Source organism: Lontra canadensis, unplaced genomic scaffold (assembly GCF_010015895.1).
Source record: "Lontra canadensis isolate GAN:19392208 unplaced genomic scaffold, GSC_riverotter_1.0 scaffold9, whole genome shotgun sequence".
Taxonomy (NCBI): domain Eukaryota; kingdom Metazoa; phylum Chordata; class Mammalia; order Carnivora; family Mustelidae; genus Lontra; species Lontra canadensis.
This window is the reverse complement of record NW_022631003.1, coordinates 14,684,103-14,712,048: the sequence shown is the minus strand read 5'-3', so window position 1 is coordinate 14,712,048 and position 27,946 is coordinate 14,684,103. Positions and strand designations below refer to the sequence as shown.

The 27,946-nt window shown below is 37.5% G+C and overlaps 1 protein-coding gene across 1 annotated transcript; it reads right to left on the bottom strand.

The window, feature by feature from the left end:
• Window positions 1-47: 47 nt before the first annotated feature.
• TMBIM4 (transmembrane BAX inhibitor motif containing 4) lies at window positions 48-27,946 on the bottom strand. Its single transcript, XM_032854891.1, has 7 exons — window positions 27,750-27,946; window positions 14,072-14,180; window positions 12,604-12,709; window positions 9,713-9,746; window positions 7,725-7,842; window positions 854-899; window positions 48-306 (listed from the first exon to the last, which is right to left on the bottom strand). Exons 1-7 carry the CDS (start codon window positions 27,844-27,846, stop codon window positions 100-102), a joined length of 717 nt encoding a protein of 238 aa, XP_032710782.1. The 5' UTR covers window positions 27,847-27,946; the 3' UTR covers window positions 48-99.

Below are 27,946 nucleotides of genomic sequence, written 5' to 3'. Positions count from 1 at the left end.
CTCAGAAGTACACAGCATACAAAAAAAGTCACAGAAGTATTTCATAGTTAATTTTATCTCAACCTTATTAATGAATCAGTTTCCACATACTGCTTTCAATCACTTTTTATTAATTGCTTCCAAAAACCGCAACACATGCATGAAGAGGTTGATGACATCCAAGTAGAGGCTGATGGCAGCTAATACATACTCTTCAGGTGACAGCCTATGCATCAATGAGTGTGTGTCATAGATGATGAATCCACAGAAAAGAAGGGCTCCCATGGCAGCCAAGACCAACTCCATTGTTTGACTATAGAAAAATAACTATAGGCAAGAAATTAATAAGTTTATATTTAAGAACCCTATTAAGAATACTTAAGTTACTTGCTCTTGAGTTACATATAGCTATATACATATTTAATAATGCTTTACAGTTTGAAATGCAAATGTTAAAAGTAGAAAAAGACAAGGCTGGTTCATCCTCATTTCTGTTGGATGTAAAGATGAATGGATGAATTCGTTACATCCTTTCTATGCCATTACCCACAACTTTGAACAGCAGCATTCCAAATATAAATTATTTAAAAATATATTTCTTTTTCAGAATTGTATGTGCCACTGGGAGGTTAGTAATTACAAGTGAGGGCCTCTTTCTCTGTAACTTAAGTCACACGTTCATCTTTCTCTCAATCAATAATATTAACATAAGATTTTGATGTTTTTAAGATTATTTTTCACAATTCTATATAAAAATGTTCCAGATAATTATAACTAGATGTCCTAGCTTAAGAGTACCTCTTACAGTTTTTGAGATTAGTTATAGTGACATGGCCAGAATTATAGTTCAAGTTACCAATTTAAAACAACTTACCTTCAAGATTCCTGACAAGCACAAAATCCATAAAACAGCAAACAGTCTATAAAAACAAAATATTAGTAATTTAGAATATTGTTCCTTTACAAGCTATGTAAATGGATGTAACATTTACTGAAGAAATAAATCCATCCTGGTATTTGCCAAAGAATAAGTAAAATATAAGAATTCATAAACATACAATGAATACTACAAATACTCAGAAACTGAAAAAACAGCCATCCGCTCAACATTTGTTTTTATGGTGAACAAAACTAATTGAAAGTACCATTTTTAAAGTTTTTGACTGGAATACAAAGAAAATATTGTTATAAGCAGAAATATCACTAGAAACATTTTAAGACAAGGACCTAGAAGACTTCTAGAAAATATATACATGAACAAATGAAAGATAACTGCATTTTTAAACCAAATAACAACAGCAAATTAGTCTGTGAACATGCATATCTGTTAAAGTCCCCGATGTACTCCCTATTTTATTTTAATGTATTATAGAAATTAATATACACAAATAATAAATTTGCCACTGGTATAATGAGTTACCACTCATATATATTATATATAATGTATAGTTATTATAATATAAAGCATAAATATATGACAAAGGACACCTAAGCAATCAGTCCTTTGTTATCAAATATGTCTTACAAGCCCACACACCTGCTGCTTCAGACCACAAGGAAGTACTGGGGTCAAATTTACCCTCCCTCCTTATATAAAAACCACACAAAACATATGACTGAACAGCAGGCAGCACAGTACAGTAATTCCTGAGATAAGGGAAGCAAGGAAGGTAAGCTCTGTACCTACAAAGTGTTTCCAGACCATGAGAACCCATATGAAGCCCCACAGTCTCCCTGAATTGAGATGGTGAGAATTCAGAGGTCAGAGAGGCCATGGGAACTAGAATTTGTGGAGCAAAGTCCCAGAAAGGGGAAAGCTATAAAGAGAGCTAGCTAGCTCTGGTGATATGCAGAGAATTCCCTTCAAGTCGTTAGCTGAGCACAGATCAATGCATACATATGAAGAAGTGACAAAGCCTGCGGGAAGAAACACCATGGAGAAGCAGGCAGAACAATCCTCAAAGCCCATACAGGGCCAGAAATAGTTCATGTTCACCCCAGCCAAAGTGGAAAGACTTCCTAAGATGTGGGGCTTTGAATAATTCTTAGAAAGTTATGTCTCAATAGAGAGGCCAGATTCGCCCTCACCTAAATGTTGTCCTGGACCCACCTAACAAGTGTGTAAAAGCAAGCGTCAAAAGGTTCAAACAGTTTCCAAGGAATGTAACAGCTTTCTAGAAGAGTAAAACCAACATATTTAAAGGAAAACAAAAAAACTCACTACCCAACAATATAAAATTTACAATGACCAGTATCTAATAAAAAATCGTAAGGCATGCAAAAGAACGAGGAAATATGACCTATGAGAAAAATTAGTCAATAGAAACAAATTCAGAAATGACACAATGATAGAATTAGTAAACAATGATTTAAAAAAAAATATATTCCGTATATTCAGGAAGGTAGAGGAAAGCATCATGAGAAGAAAAATGGAAGACATATATTTTTAAAAGACACAAATTAAATTTCCACAAATGAAAAATATATCAAATGAAAAATATTCTGGTTGGACTTATAGACACTGAAAAAGAAAAGATTATCAAACTGAAAACAGCAACAGGCTGTTTTGAATCCCAGAGAGAAAACGGTGCGGGGGGGGGGGGGGGGGGGGGGGATAAACTGAGCATCCCATGAACCACAGGACAACATCAAGAAATCTAACATATATGTTGAAGTCTCAATAGAGAGGAAATGAAGGGGTACATAAAAATGTTTGAAGAAACAATTCCTAAAAATGTTCCAAGTTTGGTGAAAACTTTAAACTGATAAATCCAAGGGCCAGAAGAAACATGAAAAAAACCACACCGAGGAATAGGATAATCAAATTACTAAAAATGTTAATCAAATAACAGAAAATATGAAAGGTGGCTGGAGGATAAAAGACACGATGTACAAAGAACAAAGATAAAGAAAAAAGACTTCTTGTCAGAAAATATATAAACCAGAATACTAAGGAATGGCATCTTTAAAATACTGAAAACAGATTAAAAAAAAAAAAAAAGACCTAGAATCCTACATTCAGCAAAAATAACATATGCAAAAACAAAGTTGAAATAAATATTTTTTTCGGACATGCAAAAGCTGAGATCAAGACACCACCCAGCACTATAAGAAATATTAAAAGGGGGCACCTGGGTGGCTTAGTTGTTAAGCATCTGACTCTTGGTTTCAGCTGATGTTGTGATGACCTCAGGGTTATGAGATCAAGCTTCCCATCAGGCTCCTCACGGGGACGGAGCCTGCTTAAGATTCTCTCTTTCCCTCCTCCTCTGCCCCTCCCACCCCCCCCCCTTATGTGCATGTGTGCTCCACCCCCCTTTAAAATAAATACATAAGTAAAATCTTTTCAAAATAAAATAAACATTAAAAGGAAATCGTTCGAGCAGAAGGAAATATAAGATGGAAATGTGGATTGACACAAAGAAATGGAGAACAGAAATGACAAAGTAGTGGGTGAACATAAAAGACTTCAACTATTTTTAAATCTCTTTAGAAGATAATTTAATGTGGGCACCTGTGTGGCTCAGTGGGTTAAAGCCTCTGCCTTCGGCTCAGGTCACGATCCCAGGGTCCTAAGATCAAGCCCCGCACCAGGCTCTCTGCTCAGCAGGGAACCTGCTCCCCCCATCTCTCTCTGCCTATCTCTCTGCCTACTTGTGATCTCGGTCTATCAAATAAATAAATAAAATCTTTAAAAATAAAAAAAAGGTAATTTAATGTTTAGAACAAAAATAATATTATGAGGTGTATAATATATGTGAAACTAAAAGTCATAGCCACAATAGCACAAAGGTAGGGGAGAGGAGATGTAACTATGCTCTACAGGAAATGGTATATATTATTTACAGGTAGACTATGGTGATCTAAAGATATATAGGGATGCCTGGGTGGCTTAGTTGATTAAGCATGTGCCTTTGGCTCAGGTTATGATCCTAAGGTCTTGGGATAGAGTTCTGCAACTGGTTCCTTGCTCAGCATGGAGCCCACTTCTCCCTCTGCCTGCATGTCCCTCTACTTATGCTCGCTCTCTCTCTCTGACAGATAAATAAAATCTTACATTTATATATGTATTTTTTTAAGATTTTATTTATTTGAGAGAGACAGACACAGAAAGAGAGGGAACACAAGCAGGGGGAGTGGGAGAGGGAGAAGCAGTCTTCCCACTGAGCAGGGAACCCAACACGGGGCTCAATCCCAGGACCCTGTGACCATGACCTGAGTGAACCAAAGGCAGATGCTTAATGACTGAGCCACTCAGGTGCCATATATATATATATACACACACACACACACACCCTGTAGGGGCAGCTGGCTGCCTCAGTCCATCGAGCATGCAACTTATAGGTTCGAGCCCCATGTTGTAGAGATCATTTCAATAAAAAAACTTAAAAAATCTGGAGTAAGAAGAAGAAGAAAGGAAGGAAGGCAGGCAGGTAGGCAGACAGGCAGGCAAGCAAGCAGTATGCTGTTTACAGTACACAGTATAATCTAGAGTAATGCTTATTTAAAAGAGCTATAGCTAATAACTAATAAAGGAGATAAATCAAATCAAAAAATCCAAAGAGAGGGAAAGAGGTACAAAGAACAGATGGGACATACAGAAAGAAACCTAACGGCAAGATCGGAGGCTTAAATCCAACCAGATCAATAATAACATTAAATGTCAGTGGTCAAAACATTCTAAGAGCAGAGATGATCAGACTGGATAAGAAAAAAAAAAAAAAAAAAGCAAGAGCCAACCATACGCTCCCTATAAGAAAACTATTTTAACTATAAAGCTACAAAGAAGCTAAAAATAAAAGGGTGGAAAATGATATACCATGTTAATGCAATCAAAAGAAAGCTGGAGTAGCTATATTAATAACTTAAGTTTCAGGGCAAAAATATTACCAGAGACAACTACTTCAAAATGACAAAGGAGTCATCAAAAGGACATAACAATCCTAACTGTTTATGCATCTAAAAACAGAACTTCAAAATAACATGAAGCAAAACTTACAGAAATGGTAAGAGAATCATACTCTAAATCCGTAATTGTAGTTGGAAATTTCAGTATTGCTTTGACATTAACTGACACAATGAGCGTGCAGGGATTACGAACTGTGCAGGACACTTAAACAATACTATCAACCAACTTGACGTGATTGACATTCATCACTCGTCCAACAGCAGCACAATAGATGATTCTCTTCAAAAAACATTTACCAAGTACCACAAAATGAACCTCACACTAAATGTTATGGGACTGATAACAAGCAAAATATGTTATTTAACAACACAAAAATAAAATCAGAAATTAAGTATACATAGTATTGTAGTCGCACGCGGTGAACTGAGGGCATGGTGAGGTTCCAGCTGTCAATTCTCATGCTGGAACACCCACAGAATTTCTCTGGATACATGTGGAATACCTACTTAGAATGAAGTATCATGCCACCACATAGTATACGTCCTTCAGGATTAAAATGGACTCAGGACTTACTTGGACTGACTTACTTACAGGACTTACTTTTTCATACTTAAACTGCACCAAGGAGTGTGGGGAAGGTGGTACTAGGAACTATAATGTATCTGAGGTTTTACCCTACTCTCTGGATGCCTGCACAAGACAGGGGAACACTGGGTCTGAGGAAGAAGTCGATCACAGCAATAGCAGCTCTTAATGAACAAGCACAACAGAGAGGTATTGTGGACACAAAGAAATGAGAGAGCTAGTAGAAGGTGTAAGAAAGAAAGTCAGTCACTGGCATTTAAGATTTCTTCAGCACAACAATCTCTAGTGGTAACAAGCTTCACAATGCAGCCATGGCAGGGAAATGAAAAGTTGCTCAAGAAGAGCTCCAGTTCAAAAAAAAAAAAAAAAAGAAGAGCTCCAGACACACTGAGAAGCCAAGGTGACAGATGGGCCTCACATGTAGTTCAATGCTAAAGTCTTTAAAGAATGAGGATGGGCTAGGGCGCCTGGCTGGCTCAGTGGAAAAGCCTGAGACTCTTGATCTTGGGTTGAGAGTTTGAACCCCATACTGGGTGCAGAGGTTACTTAAAATTAAAATTAAAAAAAAAAAGAAAAAGAGGGAGGCTTGAACAAAGGGAATCAGTGGCAGTAATGGGGAAGATTGGGAAATGTGTACTCAGATACTCAAATGTTAAAACATAAGCCTTAAAGCATTGAATTTCCAGCATGCTAAGGAAATAATGAAAGCACAAGGAGACTGGCGCAGTTTTCAATACTAACCCCCCACTCGAAACTACACAGGGTGTGGGAGAATGAGCAGCTAGAAAACAGTGTTCTCAAGGAGGAATCAAGTTTCAGCTGAAATAAGAAGAAAGAATATTATTACTATTATTAAGATTTTATTTATTTGACAGAGAGAGATCACAAATAGGCAGAGAGGCAGGCAGAGAGAGAGGGAAGCAGGCTCCCTGCTGATCAGAGAGCCCGATGCAGGGCGCAATCCCAGGACCCTGAGATCGTAACCTGAGCCGAAGGCAGAGGCTTAACCCACTGGGCCACCCAGGTGCCCCAAGAAAAAAGAATATTATTATGAAGATACTGAAATACAGGCAAGATTGTTTACTAGAATGGGATTTCTAGAGACTATACTAGAATGGATGGGAAGAAGCAAACAGCAAATCTTCCATCATATATACCATATGAATGTGTATCCCCTCCAAAACACGAAAAGCAAGAAGTAAAAAAACTGACTCTCCTGACATCACACTTCATTCTAATACAACTAGTTAAGCGTCTTACACAATTGTTAGTGTTGGCTGACCACTTATATTTTATCACAATAGAGATTTCTGGTAATCTGGATTACCAGGGGGAAAGGGGGATGAAAAAATGTTTTGCAAGAGCTTTTGTAAATTTTTAGTGTTGTAACAGGAAAAAAAAAAACAGAAGATGTTAACTAAGCGTCAACAGGAAGCCATTGTTGAGCTTAGAAAGGAATATACACATTCTTACCAGGTGAGGGCAACACTGTATCATTATCCTAACATAAAAAGCTTCACCCTGTATATTTACTAGTTTGAAGAAGGATACAGGTTAATAATCTACATAGGTCAAGAAGTTTTTAAAGATCATGCAGATATCACCATCACCTGGTGATCATTTACCCTGTTTCTGCCGAAGAAGTGGATGGTCTTGGTAATATTTATGTTAAGACAAAGACCTACATAATGTAGACAAGTTCCATAGCATTCATAGAGCATACAAGCCTAGCCTCTCTAGAAAACTGGGGAGATTTTTTTGGGCATTCCCTTCCTTTTCAATATAGAGCGGAAGCAAATGACTCAAAGCCACCTTCCATCTCCTTGTATGTTCTCAAAGTATAGAGCCTGGCTTTAGTTAGTACTCAGAGAGATGTCCTCTCATCACCCTCCATTTTATTTTTATTTATTTATTTTTTTAAAGATTTACTTATTTGAGAGTGCACATGCACGAGAGAGAGAAATGCGAGTGGGGGGCGGGGCCAAGGGAGAGGGAGAGAGGGAATCCCAAGCAGACTTCCTACTGAGCACAGAGCCCCACTCCCAGGCATTCATCTCAAAACCCATGAGATCATGACCTGAGCAAAAATCAGGAGTTGTGCACTTAACCAACTAAGCCACCCAGATGCCCCTCATCACCTTCCATTTTAAAAGACAATATCCAAAGCTAAAGGTACAGCCCTTCTCTTAGGATGACCTATAATATAATGTTAAAGATATTTATCTATCATAGCTATGAAGATATAACTTACCCTGCTCCAAATTTGCTGAAATCTCTCTTAGATTGCAGAGTATACACAGTCAAACCAAGAAATACAGCAGTAGTCAGTATAAACGCTTGCAGAACAATATATACATCATAGAAAGTAACTGTAAAATTAAAAAAACACTGATTAAAAATGCATTTAAACATACTCTATTTAAAACGGCTTTTTTCCTGGCATTTAACAGAAATGTTATACTTGCTCCTGTACTACTTGTGAATAAAATCAATTATGAAAATATTCCTTATTCAGACTTTAATACTGATACAGTAAAAACTACACTCATACTGCAATAAACAGTCATTCACACAAAATAAGGTAGTCACATTATTATGAAGCTAAAGAAATGACTGGAGAGGGAGGACAAAGCCAGCAGGTTTGGAGTTTGAGGGATATGGCAGAATGACTCTCATCTATCTCTGTTACCATTTGTGGTGACTGTTCTTTATGACTTAAATATCAATAGGGATGACTCTGAGTCCTGTGACTGGCTGGGAATTTCTGGGCAGTAGCAGCAATTTTAGCAATCATCTGGTTAACTGCATACCCAATTCATCAGTCCAATCAAAGAAACTAGGCAAGGTTGCCATTCACCAACCCTGCAGAGAACAGGAACCAACCACTAATTGCTTTACATCCCAAAATGCATACGATGAATACATAATTGGGGGTTTCTCGAATACATAACAAATTCCCTTCTCAATTTTTAGAATGAATATCTAGATTGACTGTGTCTATTTTAATTATAATACACCTGCTTAGCATTTTAAAAAAAGGCTACATCCTAACCCCTTTAAAGGAAGTTAAGTGCTTTGAACCCAAAACCATTTAAATAATTTTTAATCTGTCAAGGTTTAATCTCTATTCCTAAATACTATATTCCTGGACAGGATTAGGAAAGTGAATGCAGAAATGAAAAAACAAGAGATTATTTTGCTTGTCAACAATTTAAGTGTAGGATTAGGTGGAAGGGATATTATAATTAATGAGGAAAATAATGTTCTCAGATTACCCCATCTATATATTTCTACCCCCAATTCTAATAACTCTGAAATAGATCTCTCTCCTTTATCTTACAAATGGTGGGAACCAAGGAGGACAGAGATGGACTTGATGATAACATTAATAGATAGTAACATTTAATAAGTAAATATTAATAACACTTCCTTTCTATACTGAAAAATTTCAGTTCTATTTAATAGTTATTATTACTTATATTACAGTTCCTTTACAAAAGGAATAAGTGAATTACCAAACAATATACAGATTTAATAAAACTGGCATAGAAAGGTTAAAAGCAGTAATGACAAAAGGAAAAGATAAATATATGAAACTGAAATATATGCAATTTACTGTTATTGACAGTTAACAGTTCATGCTAACCTTTTTTGTACCCCAGGTTAATCATTTTGAGACAATCTGAATCTTTATTGTTAATAAAGCATGAAATTTTTTACTTGAGACATTACATATGGTACATCAAACAACTGTAACACACACTTCCTTTCAAATACAAATTTAACATAAAATATACAGTAGAAATTACCAAGTCTCTTATGGGGCCATCTGATGAAATATGAGAATATATAATAAAGCACAGTTCAGTGCAGCAATTTGAGAGGCTGGGCTCTGTACTGATGATACATGGCTCAAAATATATTTTATCAGTTCCTTTGAGATCCCTCTAAATTAGGGAGAAAAGATTAGCTACAGTTGTCTTGTTTTTTTATAAATGGATAAACACACATGAATATTATTCTCATTATTTTCCTAGTTCTTTTCCACTTCCTCTAAGCTTAGTTGAACTAAGTATAAACATTTAATTTTGCGTATATTTTATGAATTCTTCATCTTATGCTATGTATTTGAAATGTAATATCCCAGGATATTAAGCTTTAGTCCCGAACACCTTTCAACTCAAGATTTATCTACACTGAAACGTTACTGTAACATTCAGAAGCACAATTATGACTTACCAACAAAGGCCACAGTCAGAGCTTCGAATAGCGTCTAAAAAAAAGAAACTAAAATTACATAAATGCACATAACGTTTACACTATGTCATATACATGTTCTAATTTTTTTTTTAAGATTTTATTTATTTATTTGACAGACAGAGATCACAAGTAGGCTGAGAGGCAGGCAGAGAGAGAGAGAGGAGGAAGCAGGCTCCCTGCTGAGCAGAGAACCTGACGTGGGGCTTGATCCCAAGCTCCTGGGATCATGACCCGAGCCGAAGGCAGAGGCTTTAACCCACTGAGCCACCCAGGCGCCCCCATGTTCTAATTTCTAAGAGTTCCATGTGATTCCATATGTATGATCTCTCTTTAGCTTCAAAGCAGCCTTGTGAATTATATGGGACACATGATACGCCTACCGTAATGAAAATGAGACCTCAAGTGTATGGAGTGAGAAGACTTAGATTCTAAGAGTGATCCTATCACTCTTTAAACCCTAACTAGATTTTTTATATTTGTAGCAGGAAGATACAGAAATAGTATGGGAAATTCTATTTTTCTCACTCTGTGTAAGCAAATAATGAAACTGCAAATGATATGCATGTTCATAAAACTCCAATTTCACACATAAACATAGGAAGAATAAAATATTTATGTAGCACTTTAGTGTGGCAGTCCTGAAACCGCCTCCCAGTGTTCATTCTCTTTCTTCCCTAGTAACAGAACTTTTACCTGGACACATAGCTATTCAGATTAAACATTACATTTCTCAGCCTTCCTTTTAGCTACCTCTGGTCATAGGACTTTATTCTAGCCAACAGAATGTGCGTGGGGAGGGGTACAAGTACTAAAAGCAAAGTGGCTGGGGCGCCTGGGTGGCTCAGTGAGTTAAATTCTCTGCCATCAGCTCAGGTCATGATCCCAGGGTCCTGGGATGGAGCCCCAACTTGGGGTCTCTGCTCCGCAGGGAGCCTGCTTCCCCCTCCCTCTCTCTACCTGCCTCTCTGCCTACTTGTGATCTCTGTCAAATAAATAAATAAAATCTTAAAAAAAAAAAAAAAGCAAAGGGGCTTGCTCTCCCTTTTCTCTTCTAATTTTTAAAAATAACTGGATGGCATATGGCTATGGTGGTGAGCTATCTTATGCCATACACTGCTTCAGGAGTCCTTGAACCATAGCAGGTACCTGAACCCCTAACAACTTCACTACACAATCATGCAGATTTTTACACGAAAGAGAAGCAAACCATCTTGTTTCACCCATGTCATATGTAGCTGAACTCATATCCCAAATAAAAGATTTAGGAATGTTGAATTTTTATCCTCTAGCTTCTCTGTCTCCTTAACTACATACCTTTATTTTGTTTTAAATGCTTATTCTAGGGATACCTGGGTAGCTAAGTCAGTTAAGCGTCCAAGTCTTGATTTCAGCTCAGGTCATGAACTCAGGGTCCAGAGATCAAGCCTCACTTCAGGCTCCATGCTGAGCATGGAGTCTGCCTGAGATTCTCTCCCTCTCCTTCTGCCCCCCACCCGGCTCTCACACATTCTCTCTCTCAAAAAAAAATTAATAAATGTTTACTCTAGTTAGATTTTACCAACTACCTGAGAGACCATATCATAAAGGCAAAGCCAGAAGTAACATCAGTGGCTATGTACTCATACTCTTGGTAGAAGCACTCCTCCTAACTTTCCCTACCTGAAATCAAGAAACCTATCAGAACTAGAGCAAAAATGGGATTAGAAATTGTACATGGATGTGGAGGCAATATTTTGTCATGATGTCGTTGACAGTGTCAAGGAAGTGGTAGCAAAAGACGACAGAAATTTTTTTTTTCTGGAAAAATAAAATTAAACCTCATTCTTGGCATTTGTGACATGATGTAGGTAAGAAACCCTACCCCATACTCAAGTATCCAAAAGAAACAGGAGAGGATGAACAGGAGAAAAGGTAATACTAGGAAAACATACCACCACCCCAAAACAGTACTCAGGAAACAAAAGAACCTAAGATTTAAATGAATAATCTTTCCTATAATTGAAATTTCTAAAATCATGAGCTTTTCTTTCATCATATTAATATAAACTTGTTACCAGAATTCATAAACTTTCTTAAGATTAAAGCAAATGAATCTAGTAAATAGCATTTTCACTCTTGACTATAAATATTATTAATATTAGTTTGAAATATTTTGAAGTAAATTTTTGGTTAGAACCCAAAGTCATACTGGATAAGAGAACAAGAAAAATAATTTAAAAAACATATAACTTGAGCTTTACCAACTTATTCTGGTCATATTACAAGATTGGGTTTTTATACACAGTGGTCTGGGTTTTCATTTTCACAAATATCTACATAGACATGACCTAAAGTGAAGTTCCCCACTCATGATTTTAAAACATATTAGTAGAGCACATCGATTGAGCAAAGAGGTTCTTTAAAAGAACAGAGTACTAAGATAAAAAATAACACTGAGGAATTAATCATAAAGATTTTACTTTAAGGTCTATGAAATTAAGGTTATAATTTTTTCCCAAGAAAATCACAGAATATTAGGGGTTCAAAGTATCACAGAGATAATCCACTTTAATGTGTCCACTGTACATACAAGCAGACTTAGGTACAGAAAGGCTAAACACCCTGCCAAACGTCACATAACCAGAAGTGGCAAAGCCAGGTCATGAGATCCCACTTCACTACTTTTTTCTACTATACCATTATTCACAGAAAAAAAACTCTGAAACTGACAAATGTTAAAAATTCCAAAATTAATTATAATTTCCTAAAATATGTTTATTAAAAACATTAATTTTGTTCTGCTATTATGTATGTATTTGCATTCAATTAAATAAATAAAGTTAAAACACAGAAATAAACGTTAAAGTAAAAGATATTGTCAAAATACTCACAAATCCAAAAAGCAGGTACAGGTTAAGGGGATGCTTATGTCTGTTTACAGTCAATACTAAAATCAAACTCAAAGATCCAAAGGCAAACACCAAAATTAAGGCAGGACTGAAAGACAAAATTGAAAACATTTTTAAGTTTAAAAACAGCCTGAGTGGCTCAGTGGGTTAAGCCTCTGCCTTCAGCTCAGGTCATGATCTCAGGGTTCTGGGCACAAGCCCCGCATTGGGCTCTCTGCTCAGTGGAGAATCTGCTTCCCCTTCTCTCTCTCTCTGCCTGTCTCTCTGCCTACTAGTGATCTCTCTCTCTCTCTGTGTCAAATAAATAAATAATAAATAATAAATAAATAAGATAATATAAATAAATATATTTATATATTATAATATAAATAAATAATATAAATTAATAATTAATAAATAACTTTAAAAATAGTATAAATAGTATTGACCAATTTAATAAAATTGACCAATTTAATAAAATAGTAATAACCAATTTAATAAAATGTTTTATTTGTTTGTGAAGGTAAAAAAAGGAAATCTGGAAGGAATGACACCAAACTGTCCAAATAAATGATTTTTCCATTCAGGAAATGTGAGGACTGTGAGCTGGGCAGGAAAGCAAGACAAAGAAAAGAGCCCACAATGAATGAGGAAGACTTTTCCTTTTTACTTCATGAACTTCTTTTGTATTTGAGTAATTTTTACAATTACCATACTGTTTTTAACAGAAATACAATAAAGAATAACTATTAAACAGTAAGTAAATTTTATATACATTTACTATATAGCTGTAATCTAAATTAAAGAACTTGAGCCCAAAGAGCAAACTCATTTTTTTTGTAGGGGGAGGGATGATAGAAATTGTCTACTTCCAGGAAAATATTCACTCCTTATTTTTCCTTTAATATACAAAATCTATATAACTTTTAGCCATGGAAATCATCATTTTGGAGGTCAGATCCTAAACAAATTAGGGATACAAAGCTCCTTTTTCTCAGTGAAATTATCTTAGTCATGAGCCAACATTAAGAAAAATTACATATACATTTATTAAGTACCTTTATTTTTCAAGCAGTCTTAGGCTTGGGGGACTAGGCATAGGTGTAATAAAAGCAAAAAACAAATAAATAAATAAAACTTCAAATAGTTGCATACAGTAAAAATTCTTACTACTACCTGAGGAGATGAAGGTTTAAACCTACAAAACTGTAAGCTAAAAAGTTCAGAGGTAAATACCATGTTGCAAGAACATTTCCTCAAAACTAGTCTTCTGTGTAAGAGAATGTTTTTTAATATTAATAATATTATATATAATATATAATATTATATATAATATAATAATATTAATAGTAATGAATGTTTTTTACATTTTAACCTCAGGAGTTAATAGAAAAAAGAAAAGAACTTTGCTTATAATATGGCCTTTCGATAATAAGCAGCAGCTGGAAAGGTTTCAGAATCATCAGCTTACTTTTCATGTACAACTGTCCGTATAGACTCAAAGTATAAAAAAAAAGCAGCTGTCACTGTAGTTAAGAGAACTTGCAGAGAAAGGATGCTGTATACTTTTCTTAGAAAGGCTGAAAAAGAAAAATAATTATACATGATTATTTTCTTAAGCATTAATCATAGAACAGCAAGATCAAATCTCCTCTTAGAAACATTAAACTTTTATATATAATCTTTAAATCTTAATCCAAATAATGTAGTCTAAAACTTAAACTAAACAACAACCAAAAAAAAAAAACAAGAAAAACACTTCCAAAGAAATCACAAATTGTAAATAATCGTGAGTTTTAAAAAAATTAATAGCCCTGGGACCCCTGGATGGCTCAGTGGGTTAAGCATCTGCCTTCAGCTCAAGTCATGATCCCAAGGTCCTGAGATAGAGCCCTGCATCAGGTTCCCCACTCAGCAGGAAGCCTGCTTCTCCCACTCCCTCTGCCTACTGTTCCTCCTGCTTGTGCTCTCTATCAAATAAATAAGTAAAATCTTAAAAAAAAATTAATAGCCCATAATGAAAATGTTTTCTGCAATGGGGCACCTGGCTGACTCAGTCAGTAGAGCATATGACTCTTGTACTTGGGGTTGTTGTTCAAACCCCCTGTTGGATGCAGAGCTTACTTTAAAAAAAAGAAAGAAAGAAAGAAAGAAAGAAAGAAAGAAAGAAAGAAAGAAAGAAAGAAAGAAAGAAAAGAAAATGTTTTCATCGAAATAAAAAGTATAAAACAAATATTTGTACACAGCAGCATACAACAAAGCAAAAAGATTAAAAATAGAACATTTCTAAATAACAAATCTATCTTGAGACTGAAAACCAGGAAGAAGATATATGATTAGACATAAATTTTAAAAAGAAATCCAAATTTCCAAGCAGTACAAATGCTTCCTCAAAATGAAAACTTATCCCTAAAAGGCAAATAATATATAAACTTACTTTTACTCACCTCCTTTTATTTCTCACATATAGTGCCTCTAGTTTCTTCTACACAAAAGAATTCTTACTTTCAGTATATTTTATTATTAACATCCGTAAATCAACTCTAAGGCCTAACGATTAAAAAACTTCGTAAAGTCATCTGCCATACAGATGACATAAATACGGTGAACACCCAACTCACCACCAATTTCAGAAAAAAAGACATTGTTTCCACCTCCCCTATGTACACATACTGATAATAACATCCTTTTCCCCTCACCCCCTTAGCTGCTAATCTTTCAACATTCAGCCTTTCTCATTTCCCCAGTCTGAATTAAATGCTCCTTCTGTTCCCAAGAGACCCTGAACATACATCTAATTGCTTCATTTTATAATTAATAAGCCTACTGGCCATTAACTCTCATTAAACTCTAAAGACTAAAAACCTCCCTAATAACAGGGAACACATCTCACTCATTTTTGTACCCCAAACACCCAGCCAAGTGGATGGCACATAATGCTCAGTACATTTTATTTGCTTTTAAATAATTTGTATTGAATTTATGAAAGGTAAATTTTGCCACTCGACTGTGTTACTCTAGAACAATAGTGGAGCCACGTAACTTTTGTAGAGCACTGACTGTGCTTAGAGAGGCAGTAAAAACATTGTTGAATGGGGGTGCCCAGGTGGCTCAGTCGGTTAAGCAGCTGCCTTCAGCTTGAGCCATGATCCGGGGGTCCTGGGATGGAGCCCCACATCGGGCTCCTTGCTCAGCAGAGAGCCTGATTCTCCCTGCCACTCTGCCTACTTGTGCTCTTTCTCTGTCAAATAAATAAATAAAATCTTAAAAAAAAAATTGTTAAATGACTTTCACCCAACAAACCAGATGAAACATCGTTTCTTGCTTGTCTTGACAACGCCCATACAATAAATGTTCTCTTTGAAAAGAATCCGTACTAGACCCGGCTTCCCAAGTGAGGATGAAGTACTTTGATGGCAGGTCAGCTAAATATCAAGTAATAAATATTCTATGAGAATAAAGGAATTTTCCAAAACACCAAAGATTTAATCCTTAAAATGACCCCAAATTAAATCTTAATTAATGTTTCCTTCTGGTACCTTTTCCAAAATATATAGTGAATTTTTCCTGATGTCTTAAACAGGTTTTACTGAGCATATAAGTTAACCAATGACTCACAGTAACACTGATTATCATGTGTATTCTGGCCTACATGTAGGTATATGACTTCAACGGAAAGGAGACAAATAGAGCTAATTTCCACCATAGATCTATAACTTTCTTTCTTAAAAAGTCCCTGATGTCTGCATGCTATGGAAGGTCATTTCCACCTTTCTCACAAGAGCAGAGAAAAGCACATATTACTGTCATGGACAATGTTATTTGGGCTATCTTTCCGCAAATTTAATTACTAAACTAAAGGCCAATTTATTATTCCCTCAAGGGATTTTCCAGACAGCCAAAAAAATTATACATTTAATTTTGATACCATATTATGTACCTCACATAACTCAAACCTATTCCATATATTTTCTCAATTAAGCAGTGAAAGTTAATGTTATTTTTTACCATTTCGTGGAACTGTTCCATAGTTCAAAATAGTATATTTAATGTTTATTTGGATATGGGTGTGTGCACACAAGTGCATATGTAATGAAAGTGTGGAAGAATATACACTAAGGTATTAATAATGGTTTTCTCTAAGCAACATGACTGAAGATGATTTGCATGTTCAGTTCTTTGCTAATCTGTGTTTTTTATATATCACCAGTAAATATTTATTACTTTTGCAATAGAAAAACATTTTAAAGAAACCTGTGCTAAGCTGGGGCACCTGGCTGGTAGGTCAAGAGAATGTGACTCTTGATCTTGGGGTTGTAATTTCAAGCCCCACACTGGGTATACAGATTACTTAAAATCTTTTTTTTTTTTTTTTTTTTTTTTTTTATTAAAGAAGGGTGCCTGGGTGGCTCGGACGTTGAGCATGTGCCTTTGGTTCAGCATGGTCCTGGAGTCCTGGAATTGAGTCTTGCATCGGGCTCCGTGCTTGGTGGTGAGCCGGCTATTCCCGCTCCCTCTGCCTGCTACTCCCCCTGCTTGTGCACGCTCTCTCTCTGTGTCAAATAAATAGAATCTTTTTAAAAATTAAAAAATTAAAGAAACCTGTGCTAAGCCAATAAATTCATACTCATAAAAATAATCCTTATGCCAATATTCCAGATTTCTAGATACTTTTTAAAAAGGACCTTAGCAGCACCTAAGTGGCTCAGTTGGTTAAGCTTCTGACTCTTGATTTCAGCTCAGGTCACGATCTCAGCGTTGTGAGATCGAGCCCATCAGGCTCTGCACTCAGTGAAGAGTACGCTTGAGATTCTCCCTCTCCCTCTGTCCCTTCCCCCACGTGTACGTGGGCATGTGCACTCTCTTCCTAAAACAAACAAATCTTTAAAAAATAAAATAAAAATTTAAAAGGACCTTTAATCAGATCCAAAGGAAAAGCAACATGGGACACCCATTTTGAATAATAAATACAAAACGTGGCACAGGCTATACATACTTAGCTCACAGAGCAAAATAAAAAACCCAAGAGGTAAAGAATATAAACCAAACAGCAATTATCTTTCAATTTTTTTTTTACTCCTGATCTCTCCCCATGCTACTTTTATTGCCCCTTTTCTTCTACTCAAACTTAACATGGCCAGAACGGCAACTCTTCATTTCTACCCAGATCTATCCTTCTCCCAGTCTTCTTATCAGTAACCAGCACCAACATCCCCCACACCAAAAATGTGGGAGCATCATCTCTGATTTGCCTCCCTTCTTCCAACTATCCACAACTACTGGAGCCTTCACTCATAAAGTACAACAGGTGCTCCTCATTGGTCTCTGCTACCTCTCTAGCTACAAGCTGTAGGAGCTGTCACGTACTACCAAAGTTGTCCTCTTATTGGTCTCCATGCTTCCATTCCTGTCCCACATCCTTCACACAGTGGTCAGAGTGATCTTTTTATAAAATGAACAATGTCATGTGACTCCCTGCTTAAACACTTAGAATAAAATTAAAAGCACTGAGGTCTACAAGGCCCTACCTGATATACAACTTTTCCAACCTCATCTCACACCAACCACTCCTTCCTTTCCTCACTAGCTTTACCCACACTAACTACCTCTCTGTTCAGCAAGCATGCCAACTCCTTCTTTGTCTGGGCCTTTGCCCTTGCTGTTTCCCCTGCCTGGAATGCCTGTGTCCTTCTTTACATGGAATGGTAGTTTAAAACATCCACAGTTTTTGACACTCCCTTCAAGGGACTCGCTTCCAACAAAAAGAATAAGGCAGAAGTGACAATGTGTATTATTTCTAATACTAAGTCATAAATGGCAATTTTTATACCTCAGTTAAAAGAAAAAAGTAATTATTTTTTATTATTTTATTACTATCATATTATATTATAATATAAGAGTCTTCTTAGAAGACTCACTCTATGGTATTGTTTCTCAACCTTTTTCACTGTGTACCTAAGAAGCCTTCTGGACATTATTTTCCTAATAGTCCTCCAATAAAATTTTAATGGCACAAACATACTGTACATCTGTTTATGTATCATGGTTCTTCAGAAGGCTACAAACCATTGTAAAATCTGAAGGTTTTTTGCTCTCCACCTCAAGAACCAGTTTTTACCCTCTTGGCAGCCATTATTGGCACCACTGAGAATGAATTCTACAGGAGAAGCCAGCTGCCAATGTTGTGAGGAACCTCAAGTAGTACTATGGAAAGATCCACCAAGTGGGAAAGTGAGGTCTCCTGCCAACAGCCAGTGAGAAGAAAGTCTGTTGCTAATAGTGATGTGAGTGAGAATTCTTGGAAGTATATCATTCAGCTGACTTCAGCCCCAGCCTACATTTTGACTAGAACTTATGACAAATCCTAATCTAGAATAAGTAAGATGCCTGGCTCTTAAAAACTGATAAAAAAGATATTTATTCAAGCCACTATATTTTGTGGTAATTTGTCACACAGCAATAGAAAACTCACTTAGACCTTGGTACCTGAAAGTAGGGTGCTGCCACACCAAAAATCTAAAATATGGAAGAGGCTCTGGAATCAGGCAGTGGATAGAAGATGGCAGGTCTTTGAGGTAAAAGCTCAAAAAATCTTGAAAAAAACTGTTTATAGAAGGATGATACCTTTGAGGAAGCTGGGAGTCACAGCTTAAAGTAAAGTGAGGAAAACCTTATTGGAAACTGGAGATAAGTAAGAGAATCCTTGTTTTGTACTGGCAAAAAAAAAATTAGCAACACTGTCACCTATGGGAACACAGAAAGTAGAAAATGTACTAACGAAGTGTGTGTTCAAACTAAAGATTTCCAGACAAAGTACTAAAGGTACTTGCTGGCCTCTTGCTGCTTATACTAAAATACAAGAGCAGAGACAGAGGATGTGATTGTAAAATCCTTTGTTAAAACTCACAAATATCTAATTTTGCACCTCAGAAAAACCATTCAAACAACAGGGCTTCTGAGAAGCTTGAGGAAGCCATCACTCCTCTAAGCTGACTCCAAGACATTTCTCAGTGTGGCTTTTATCTACCAGATAAAAGAAGAACCAGAGGAAACCCAAAAAGGTTCTGAAGAATTTTATTGGAAAAAATACCACCACATTATACCTGTCAAACCACCAGATACTGGGTATGTGGGTACAGATCAATTTGTCTCTTTAGTTCCAAAGTCTTCAAAAGGAAATATACTCAAAGGATATACTTAAGAAACTACACCCAAGAGGCCTCATTCACATCTGAAATTTATTTAGATGACAAAAATTCTGGATCTTGCATTGAGGCTATACTGGAATAAGACTTATAGAGGGTATTAGCCTTTCAAGTGGAAAACAAAAATCTGTAACCAGAGGAAAGGCTGTGGTAGTTTAAAACAGGCCCACCAATTATTTGACACTTACCTTCTAAAGGTGGGGCCTAAATCCCCTCCCCTGGAGTGTGGACTGGACTTAGTAACTTGCTTCAAATGAATACAAGAAGGGAGATGTGTACCATGACTAGTTCATTAAAGACACTGTGGCTTCCTCGTTGCTCTCTAATGGATCACATGCTCTGGGGGAAGCTACGTTCCATGCCATAAGGACACACAGGGGCCTATGAAGAAGGTCATGTGGCAAAGAACTGAGGGCCCTTCTGTCAACATCCACATGAGGAAGATTTTCGGGAAGATCCTCCAGTCCACTCATGCCTTCAGCTGACTACAGCCAAAGTCCCCATCTTGGCTAGAATCTCATGAGACACCTTGAGCCAGAACCAAGTCAAACCTCTCCCAGAATCCTGGCCCTCAGAAACTGTGAGACAATAACTATGTGCTGTTCTACGTTACTAAGTTTGAGGGTAATTTTTTATAAAGCAACAGATCACTAATAAATGTAGCTAGCTGCTTCTTATCACAACTGCCACCTCCTTTAAGAGTGTGTTCCCTGGGACGCCTGGGTGGCTCAGTTGGTTAAGCGGCTGCCTTCGGCTCAGGTCATGATCCCAGCGTCCTGGGATCGAGTCCCGCATCGGGCTCCTTGCTCAGCAGGGAGCCTGCTTCTCCCTCTGCCTCTGCCTGCCATTCTATCTGCCTGTGCTCACTCTTGCTCTCTCTCTCTCTGACAAATAAATAAAATCTTAAAAAAAAAAAAAAAGCGCACGTTCCCTGACCATTCCTTCCTTAAACTGCTGCCAAACTACAATTCATAAAGACTGAAATGTTGTCTGGTCACTGCTATATCCTTAATATCAGTACAAGGCCCAACAGTTTTGTAAATAAAGGAAAATGCTCATCTTTACTTACAGAGCTAAAGAAATGCAAATTAAAACAAGGCAATATTTTTACCTACCAGGAGAGTCAGCAGACTAAGGCTTCTGGGCTAACTGGAGCCCACCACTGGATTTTTTAAGTAAAATTTTCTTGGGCAAGACTAGTGCTCCCATGTATATATCGTGTATGTATCATCTCCAACTGCTTCTGCACAAAGGTAGAGCTGACTAGTTTCAACAGAGGCCTCATGGCCCCACAAAGCTGAAAATACTCACCATTTGGCAATTTGTAGAACATGTTTGCCAACCCCTGATCGAACAGACTGCCAAATAAGAAAAGAGTCTGATGATACTCCGAATTGGTGAGGGTGCAAAAAAGTACCCTCATATATTGTTTGTCAGGAGTCAACAGGTACAATCTCTTTGGAGACTGATAAAGCTACATGTACTCCTTTTTTTAAATAAAAAAAAATTGTAAATGAAAAGAAGTTGTAGTAACATATAATATCATCCCAAAGATTATAATGTTGTGCTTCTGAGTCTATAAAATAGTATGTTTTAGTGTTTCACAAATATACACATAGCTAAAACAGACTAGCTTAATAGACTACTATGTTACATATATATTACAACTAGTTACATAAACTAGGTTAATTGGTACTGTAAAGAGCTCAAGACACTTACTCAGAAATTCATTCTCACATAACTTTCCTGTAGCTTCACAATTTGTGCTTTCCACCAATGAGTAATGACATTTTAGATATGATGTTCCAAAAGTATTTCCCGGAAAACATACCTATTACATTTTTAAAGGAACCTCTTTTTACTGCATCTAAAGGCAGTGAGGAAGTAAAAGTTTTGAAGTCACAGTTGTTCTCCTTAAGGCATTAGGTCAGCTAACTTATCCTGCTTTAAAAAAACAAAACTTAATTTGCTTTAAAAGTCAGGGGGAGGGTTCACTTTGTTTTACCACTTATTTAGTAAAGAACCAGAGACAGATGAGAACCAGTTTTTTAATACAGACGTAGTCAGCTTAATTACCAGCTCAATTATCAGAGCTCCTAAGTAAAATGCTTTTGCATTATTTAAATATTCATGAATTATTGAGTTTCTGGTATTTGATCAGCATTGTTATAGTGACCTGAGACCTATGGAGGTAAATCAAGTATAAGGCTAATTACTTCTTTAAAAACAATCTACATATGCAGACATGTGGAAAGAGCATTCACCTAGGGATTATGAAACCTGGTTTCTAGTCCCCCAGCCTCACTGCAAAGAACTATGCTATTTTAGACAAGTGTTTGGAAACTTAGTTTTCTGTAAAACATATGTGTACATTACGTTAGGGACTGTAATTCCAGAGAAAATAACAATATTGTTATTACAAAATTTTTTCAGCATTTATATATCCAAACCAGCCCTCCACTGGGATTCTACTTCCTCCTTGAAGCTTGCCTAGATTATTCTGGTTCACACACTCTCATTTCCTTCCCTAAATTCCCTCCAGACTTGGCACTTTAGAATTTCATTAAGTTGCTATCACAGATTAGTTTGACCACTGGCCAACCCAACTAATGCCTTAAGGACAGCAACTGAGACTTCCAAAACTTTTATTTCCTCACTTCCTTTACATTCAATAAAATGTAGTTTTAAAAAAATGTAGTGTATCTATTAAATGAATATTAATGATTCAAAATTTTCCTAAATGGCAGTATCCTAACTCACTAAGATTTCTCTAATAACTGCCTTCTATTCATACATCTGATACCACCTCCACAGAAATGTAATTTGCCGCACTAGCTGCCATTGTCTATCCCTGTCCTTCCCTGAAGTAACTGATTCTCTTTCTTTATCACCTTTGGGATCAGCAGAGACCCTCATTTTCCCTCTGGTATCTATCTATGCCATAGCCAGGAGTTCTAATCCACTAGGTGTTCTTGCAGTAACAGTTCTTAATTACTCTAATGTATTGCATCGTCACATCATCACTGTCCACTTTACAGATGAATGGAATCTGACACTGCCTTACTGGTTTAAGCAAACATATAGTAAAAAGCTGAGTTTGAAAACCAATTTTCCACAAACTATCCCAAAAAGCTGAAGAGGAAAGAATACTCCCAAATTCATTCTATAAACCAGCTTTACCCCAATATCAAAGCCAAAGACACTAGAAGAAAAGAAAACTACAAACCAGTATCCTTGGTGGATACTGACTTGAAACTTATCAACAAATACTACCAAGACAGACATATAGAACAATGGAACAGAAGACCAGAAGTAAACCTGTGCATATATGGTCAAGTGATTTTCAACAAGAATGCCAACACCATTCAATGAAGGAAAGCACTGTCTCTTCAATAAACAGTGCTAGGAAAACTGGATAGCCACATGTGAAAGAATTAAGTTGAACCCTTACCTTACGTCATATACAAAAATTAACTCAAAATAACTTCAAGGCCTAAACATCAGACCTAAAACTGTAAAAACCCTAGGAAAAAAACATAGGGGAAAAGCTTCATGACACTGGGTTTGGCAATGATTTCTTGAATATGACACTAAAAGCACAGGCAACAAAAGTAAAAATAGATAAATTGTCCTACATCAAAATTTAAAACTCTGTACATCAAAGGATGTAATCAACATAGTAAAAAGGTAACCTACAGAATGGGAGAGAATTTTAAGTCATTATATATAAGAGGTTAATATCTAGAATATATAAGGAATTCTTACAATTCAATAACAAAAAAATAAATAACCCAATTAAAATATGGGCAAAGTCAAGAGAATAAGATGCCACAGACTAACAGAAAACATTTGCAAAGATGCATCGATAAAACTACTATTATCCAAAATATACAAAGAACTCTTCAAACTCAACCATAAGAAAATGAACAACTCACTGAAAAAGCAGGCAAAAGACCTGAACAGACACCTCACTGAACAAAATATACAGATAGCAAATAACATATGGAAAGATGCTCAACATCATATGTCATCAAGGAAATGCAAATTAAAACACTACACACCTATTAGAATGGCTGAAATCCAAAACCTGACACCACCAAATGCTGACTAGAATGTCTAGCAACAGGAACTCTCATTCATTGCTGCTGGAATGCAAAGTGGTATAGCTATTTTGGAGGATGGTTTGACAGTTTCTTACAAAACTAATCACACTCTTAACACGATCCAGCAACTGTGCTCTAGCAGTGTCTTACAGAACTAAACATACTCTCATCATACAATCCAGCAATCATACTCCTTGGCATTTATCCAAATGAGCTGAAAACTTATGACTACAAAAAAATCTACACATGGAGGTTTATATAGTAACTTTAGCCATAACTGCCAAAACTTGGAGGCAACCAAGATGTCCTTCAGTAGGGGAATGGGTAAACTGAAGTACATGCGGACAATGAACTATCATCCAGCGCTAAAGAGAAATAAGCCATCAAGCCATGAAAAGATATGGAGGAATCTTGAATGCATATTACTAAGTTAAAGAAATCAATCTGAAAAGGCTATATACTGTATGATTCCAACTATACAAGATTCTGGAAAAGGTAAAACTATGGAGGCAATAAAAAGATCAGTGGTTATAGGGGCTGGTGGGAGGGAAGGATGAACAGGCAGAGCGTAGAGGGGTTTTAAGACAATGAAACTATCCCATATAATACTATAATGGGGGATCTTTGTCTTTACGTATTTGTCAAAACCCATAGGATGTACAATAGTGAGAGTGAACTCTAATATAAACTATGGACTCTGGGTGATAATGTGTCAGCTTAGGCTCATGGATTATAACAAAGTGGGAAAGGTTATGTATGAGTAGGAACAGGTTATGTAGGAACTCTGTACTTCCCACTCTGTTTGCTGTGAACCTAAACTGCTTAAAAAAATTAAGTCCATCTTAAAAAAGGGCAAAGTATTTAAATAACATTTTTACAAAGAAGATACAAATGGCCCATAAGTATATGAAAAGATGCTGAACATTACTAATTATTAGGGAAATGCAAAGCAAAACCACAATGAGATATCACCTCATACCCATGTGGATGGCTACCTTCAGAGAAACAGGGAAAAGAACAAGTGTCAGTGAGAATGTAGAGAAACTGCAACACTCACGCAATGTTGGTTAGAATAGAAAATGGTGTTGTCGCGATGTAAAACAGTATTGTGATTCCCTAAAATGCTAAAAATACAATTACCATACTGTGAGATGATATAAAAATATATATTTTGGTTTCTGCCCCAGCTTCCTGGCATGGAGTTCTTGGAACCCTTGTAACTTCCTAACTGATAAGAGCACTAGGAGCATCTTTTGTTCTAACATTTGGTCTTTCACCACAGTTGCTGACACAGTGTTCCTGAAACCCTTATAATTTTCTGTGTAATAGGTGTGTCTTTTGTTCTACTGAGGTGATCCCACATGAGCTCTTGGATGAGGGCTGGTCACCAGAAAGAACAAGCCATAAGCAAGTGCAGAATTTTCAGCCCTGCCGAAGTGGGGAGAAGGGCAAAGGTTGAATATGGAGCTAATAATTGATATCCCTAAGTGAGGAAGCCTCCATAAAACATGACGAGTATGGGGTTTGGAGAGCTTCCAGGTTGGTGAACGCATCCACATGCTGGAAGGGTGACACAACTCAACTCTGTGGGGACAGAAGCACCTGTGCCTCCCACTGTATCTCTCTTCATCTGGCTGTTTACCTGTATCTTTTAATAAACTGGTAAATATAAATGTTTCCTTGAGTTCTGTGAGCTGCTCTGGTAAATTCATCAAAACCAAAAAGGGAGTCATGGGAACCTTCAATGTATAGCCAAGTCTGACAAGTTATGGGTAACCTGGGGACCTATTACTTGCAACCAGCATCTGAAGTGGGGTGAGAGCAGTCTTAAATGGGACTGAGACCTTAACCTGGGGGATCTGATACTATCCACTCAGAGAGAGCATCAGAATTGAGTTCAGACTCATGTCTCATGAGTCTCATGAACTCATGTGTCATGAGTTTATGACACAGAGCGGGTGTCATGGAGAAACTGCCTGATTATGAGGGGGGGACACACTTTTGGTGACCACAAGTATCAAAACTGAAGTGTTCTGTGTGGGTAATAAAGGAGAAACACAGGAGGAAGAACTGGTTCTTTCCCTACTCGGGTGGGAAAAAAAATGGGTTTTTCACTAAAACACATATGATCCAGCAATTCCACTTCTGGGTATACAGACAAAACAACTGAAAGCAGGATCCCAAGTGGGTATTGTGCACACATGTTTATAGCAGTGATTTGTAGTGAGGTGGAAGCTATCCAGGTGTCTACAAGTGGCTAAACAGAAAAACAAAATGTGATTTTGTCACACAATAGAAAATTATTCAGCTTTAAAAAGCAAAGTGTGACACATGCTACAAAATGGATACACCCTGGGACATCTGGGTGGCTCAGCTGTTAAGTGTTGGACTCTTTTGAGTTTGGCCTTGGTCAGTTCTCAAGAGTTGTGAAATCCAGCCCCAAGATGGGCTCTGCCAGGGGCATGCAGCCTGCTTAATATTCTCTCCCTCTCCCTCTGCCCCTCCCCACCTCCCTCTCTTAAAAAAAAAAAAATGGATACAACCTAAAAACATGCTAACTGAAATAAACCAGTCACAAAAAGATGCACACTGTATGGTTCCACTTATATGAGGTATCTAGTGGAGCCAAATTCATAAAGCAGAGTGTAGAATGATCATTGCCAGGCACTGGGAGAGGGGAAAACAGCGAGTTCTTTGATGACACTGAATTTCAGTTTTACAAGATTAAAAAGTCCTGGAGACTGGTTATACAACAAGGTGAATACCTACTGAACTGTACATTTAAATATGGTTAAGAACGTACATTTTTAATGAAATGTGTTTCACCACAATTAAAAGTTTAATTGAAAAAAACTATGCTCATTTGCCAAAATCATTCCAAAATTCAATTCCAGAAATATCATAGATGTCAGGGATCAAGATTCTTAGCGCATCAGATCGTCCTAATTCTTTTTCCAGAATAAGTTCCAGCCACGGGGACAGAATGAAAATATAGGACAACCTCTGTAATCAACTGGCTGAACTAGAACGGACAATGAACTCCACTTACGTGAAACTAAGCATTTTATATTTTTTAAGCATTTTAAATTCAGCAAATACTGTATAATAACTTAAAACTAATACTGCATTTTGATTGGCCTCTAAAGCTTCCATTTCCAGCAACTGCCTCAATTAAATCTCAAACTTATGTTGAGTTCCAGGTCTTGCAGACACTAAATAGTGAAGAAGAACAGAGATGGTCCCTGTCCCCACACATCCTACAACCCAGCAAAGGACACACCCGAGTATACAGAAACCTGAAACGCGATCACACCCCTAAACCAAAAACATGTAAGCAAATAACTGCATTCAGGTGCACGTCACAATAACCACCTAATATTTTCACCTTAAAAAGCAACCCTGAATTTCTTTTAATATCAAGATGCCAAATAAAGGCTGCCGAGGTTTTCATGTCCCTTTGTACGGGGAGGAAGGCAGGATTAAAGCGGGATGGGCTTCAGCTCCAGTTCCCGAAGGGAGCCCGCAACTACCCGACCACCGCGCCTCCTCGGGGCCGCGCCCTCCCTGGGAGCGCTTCCTCCCGACTCCGGGGGAGGGCGCTCTTCCGCGGAGTCCCGGGCGCGGGGCGGGGAGCCACAAGCCAGGCTTTCCTCTGAACCCCAAGGGAGCCGCGCTCAGCCAGCGAGCCCGGCCCCGGGAGGAGCTGCCGGCGGAAGCCTAAAGCCACCCCTAGAGGCCGAAAGCGCAGCAGGCTCGGCGCGGAGCCGCCCGCAGGGACCGGGGTGGGGGAAGGGGAGGGGGGAGGGGAACGGGAAGGGACGAGGCGGGAGGGAGGACGTACCCATTCGGATGTGCACACTGGCCGAGGCCACGCAGCTGCCATAGTTGAAATCATCCTCGATGGAGGAACAGGGGTAGCGGGGGTCGGGGTCGGCCATGTCGGCAGCAGCACCCCAGCGACCCCGCCGAGCTAGGGAAACGACGCGGACTCAACGGCCTTCAAGCCACTTCCGGGATGAAGCGCTCCAGCCCCAACTA

Bases quoted from the DNA above. Each gene is read 5' to 3' on its own strand.
- TMBIM4 (XM_032854891.1), bottom strand. From the start codon at position 27,846: ATGGCCGACCCCGACCCCCGCTACCCCTGTTCCTCCATCGAGGATGAT. The intron at 12,710-14,071 runs GTAAGCTGATGA...TTTGTCTTTCAG, and splicing joins CGGACAGTTGTACATGAAAA to TCCTGCCTTAATTTTGGTGT. The intron at 7,843-9,712 runs GTAAGTCATAAT...TTAATTTTACAG, and splicing joins TCTGACTGTGGCCTTTGTTG to TTACTTTCTATGATGTATAT.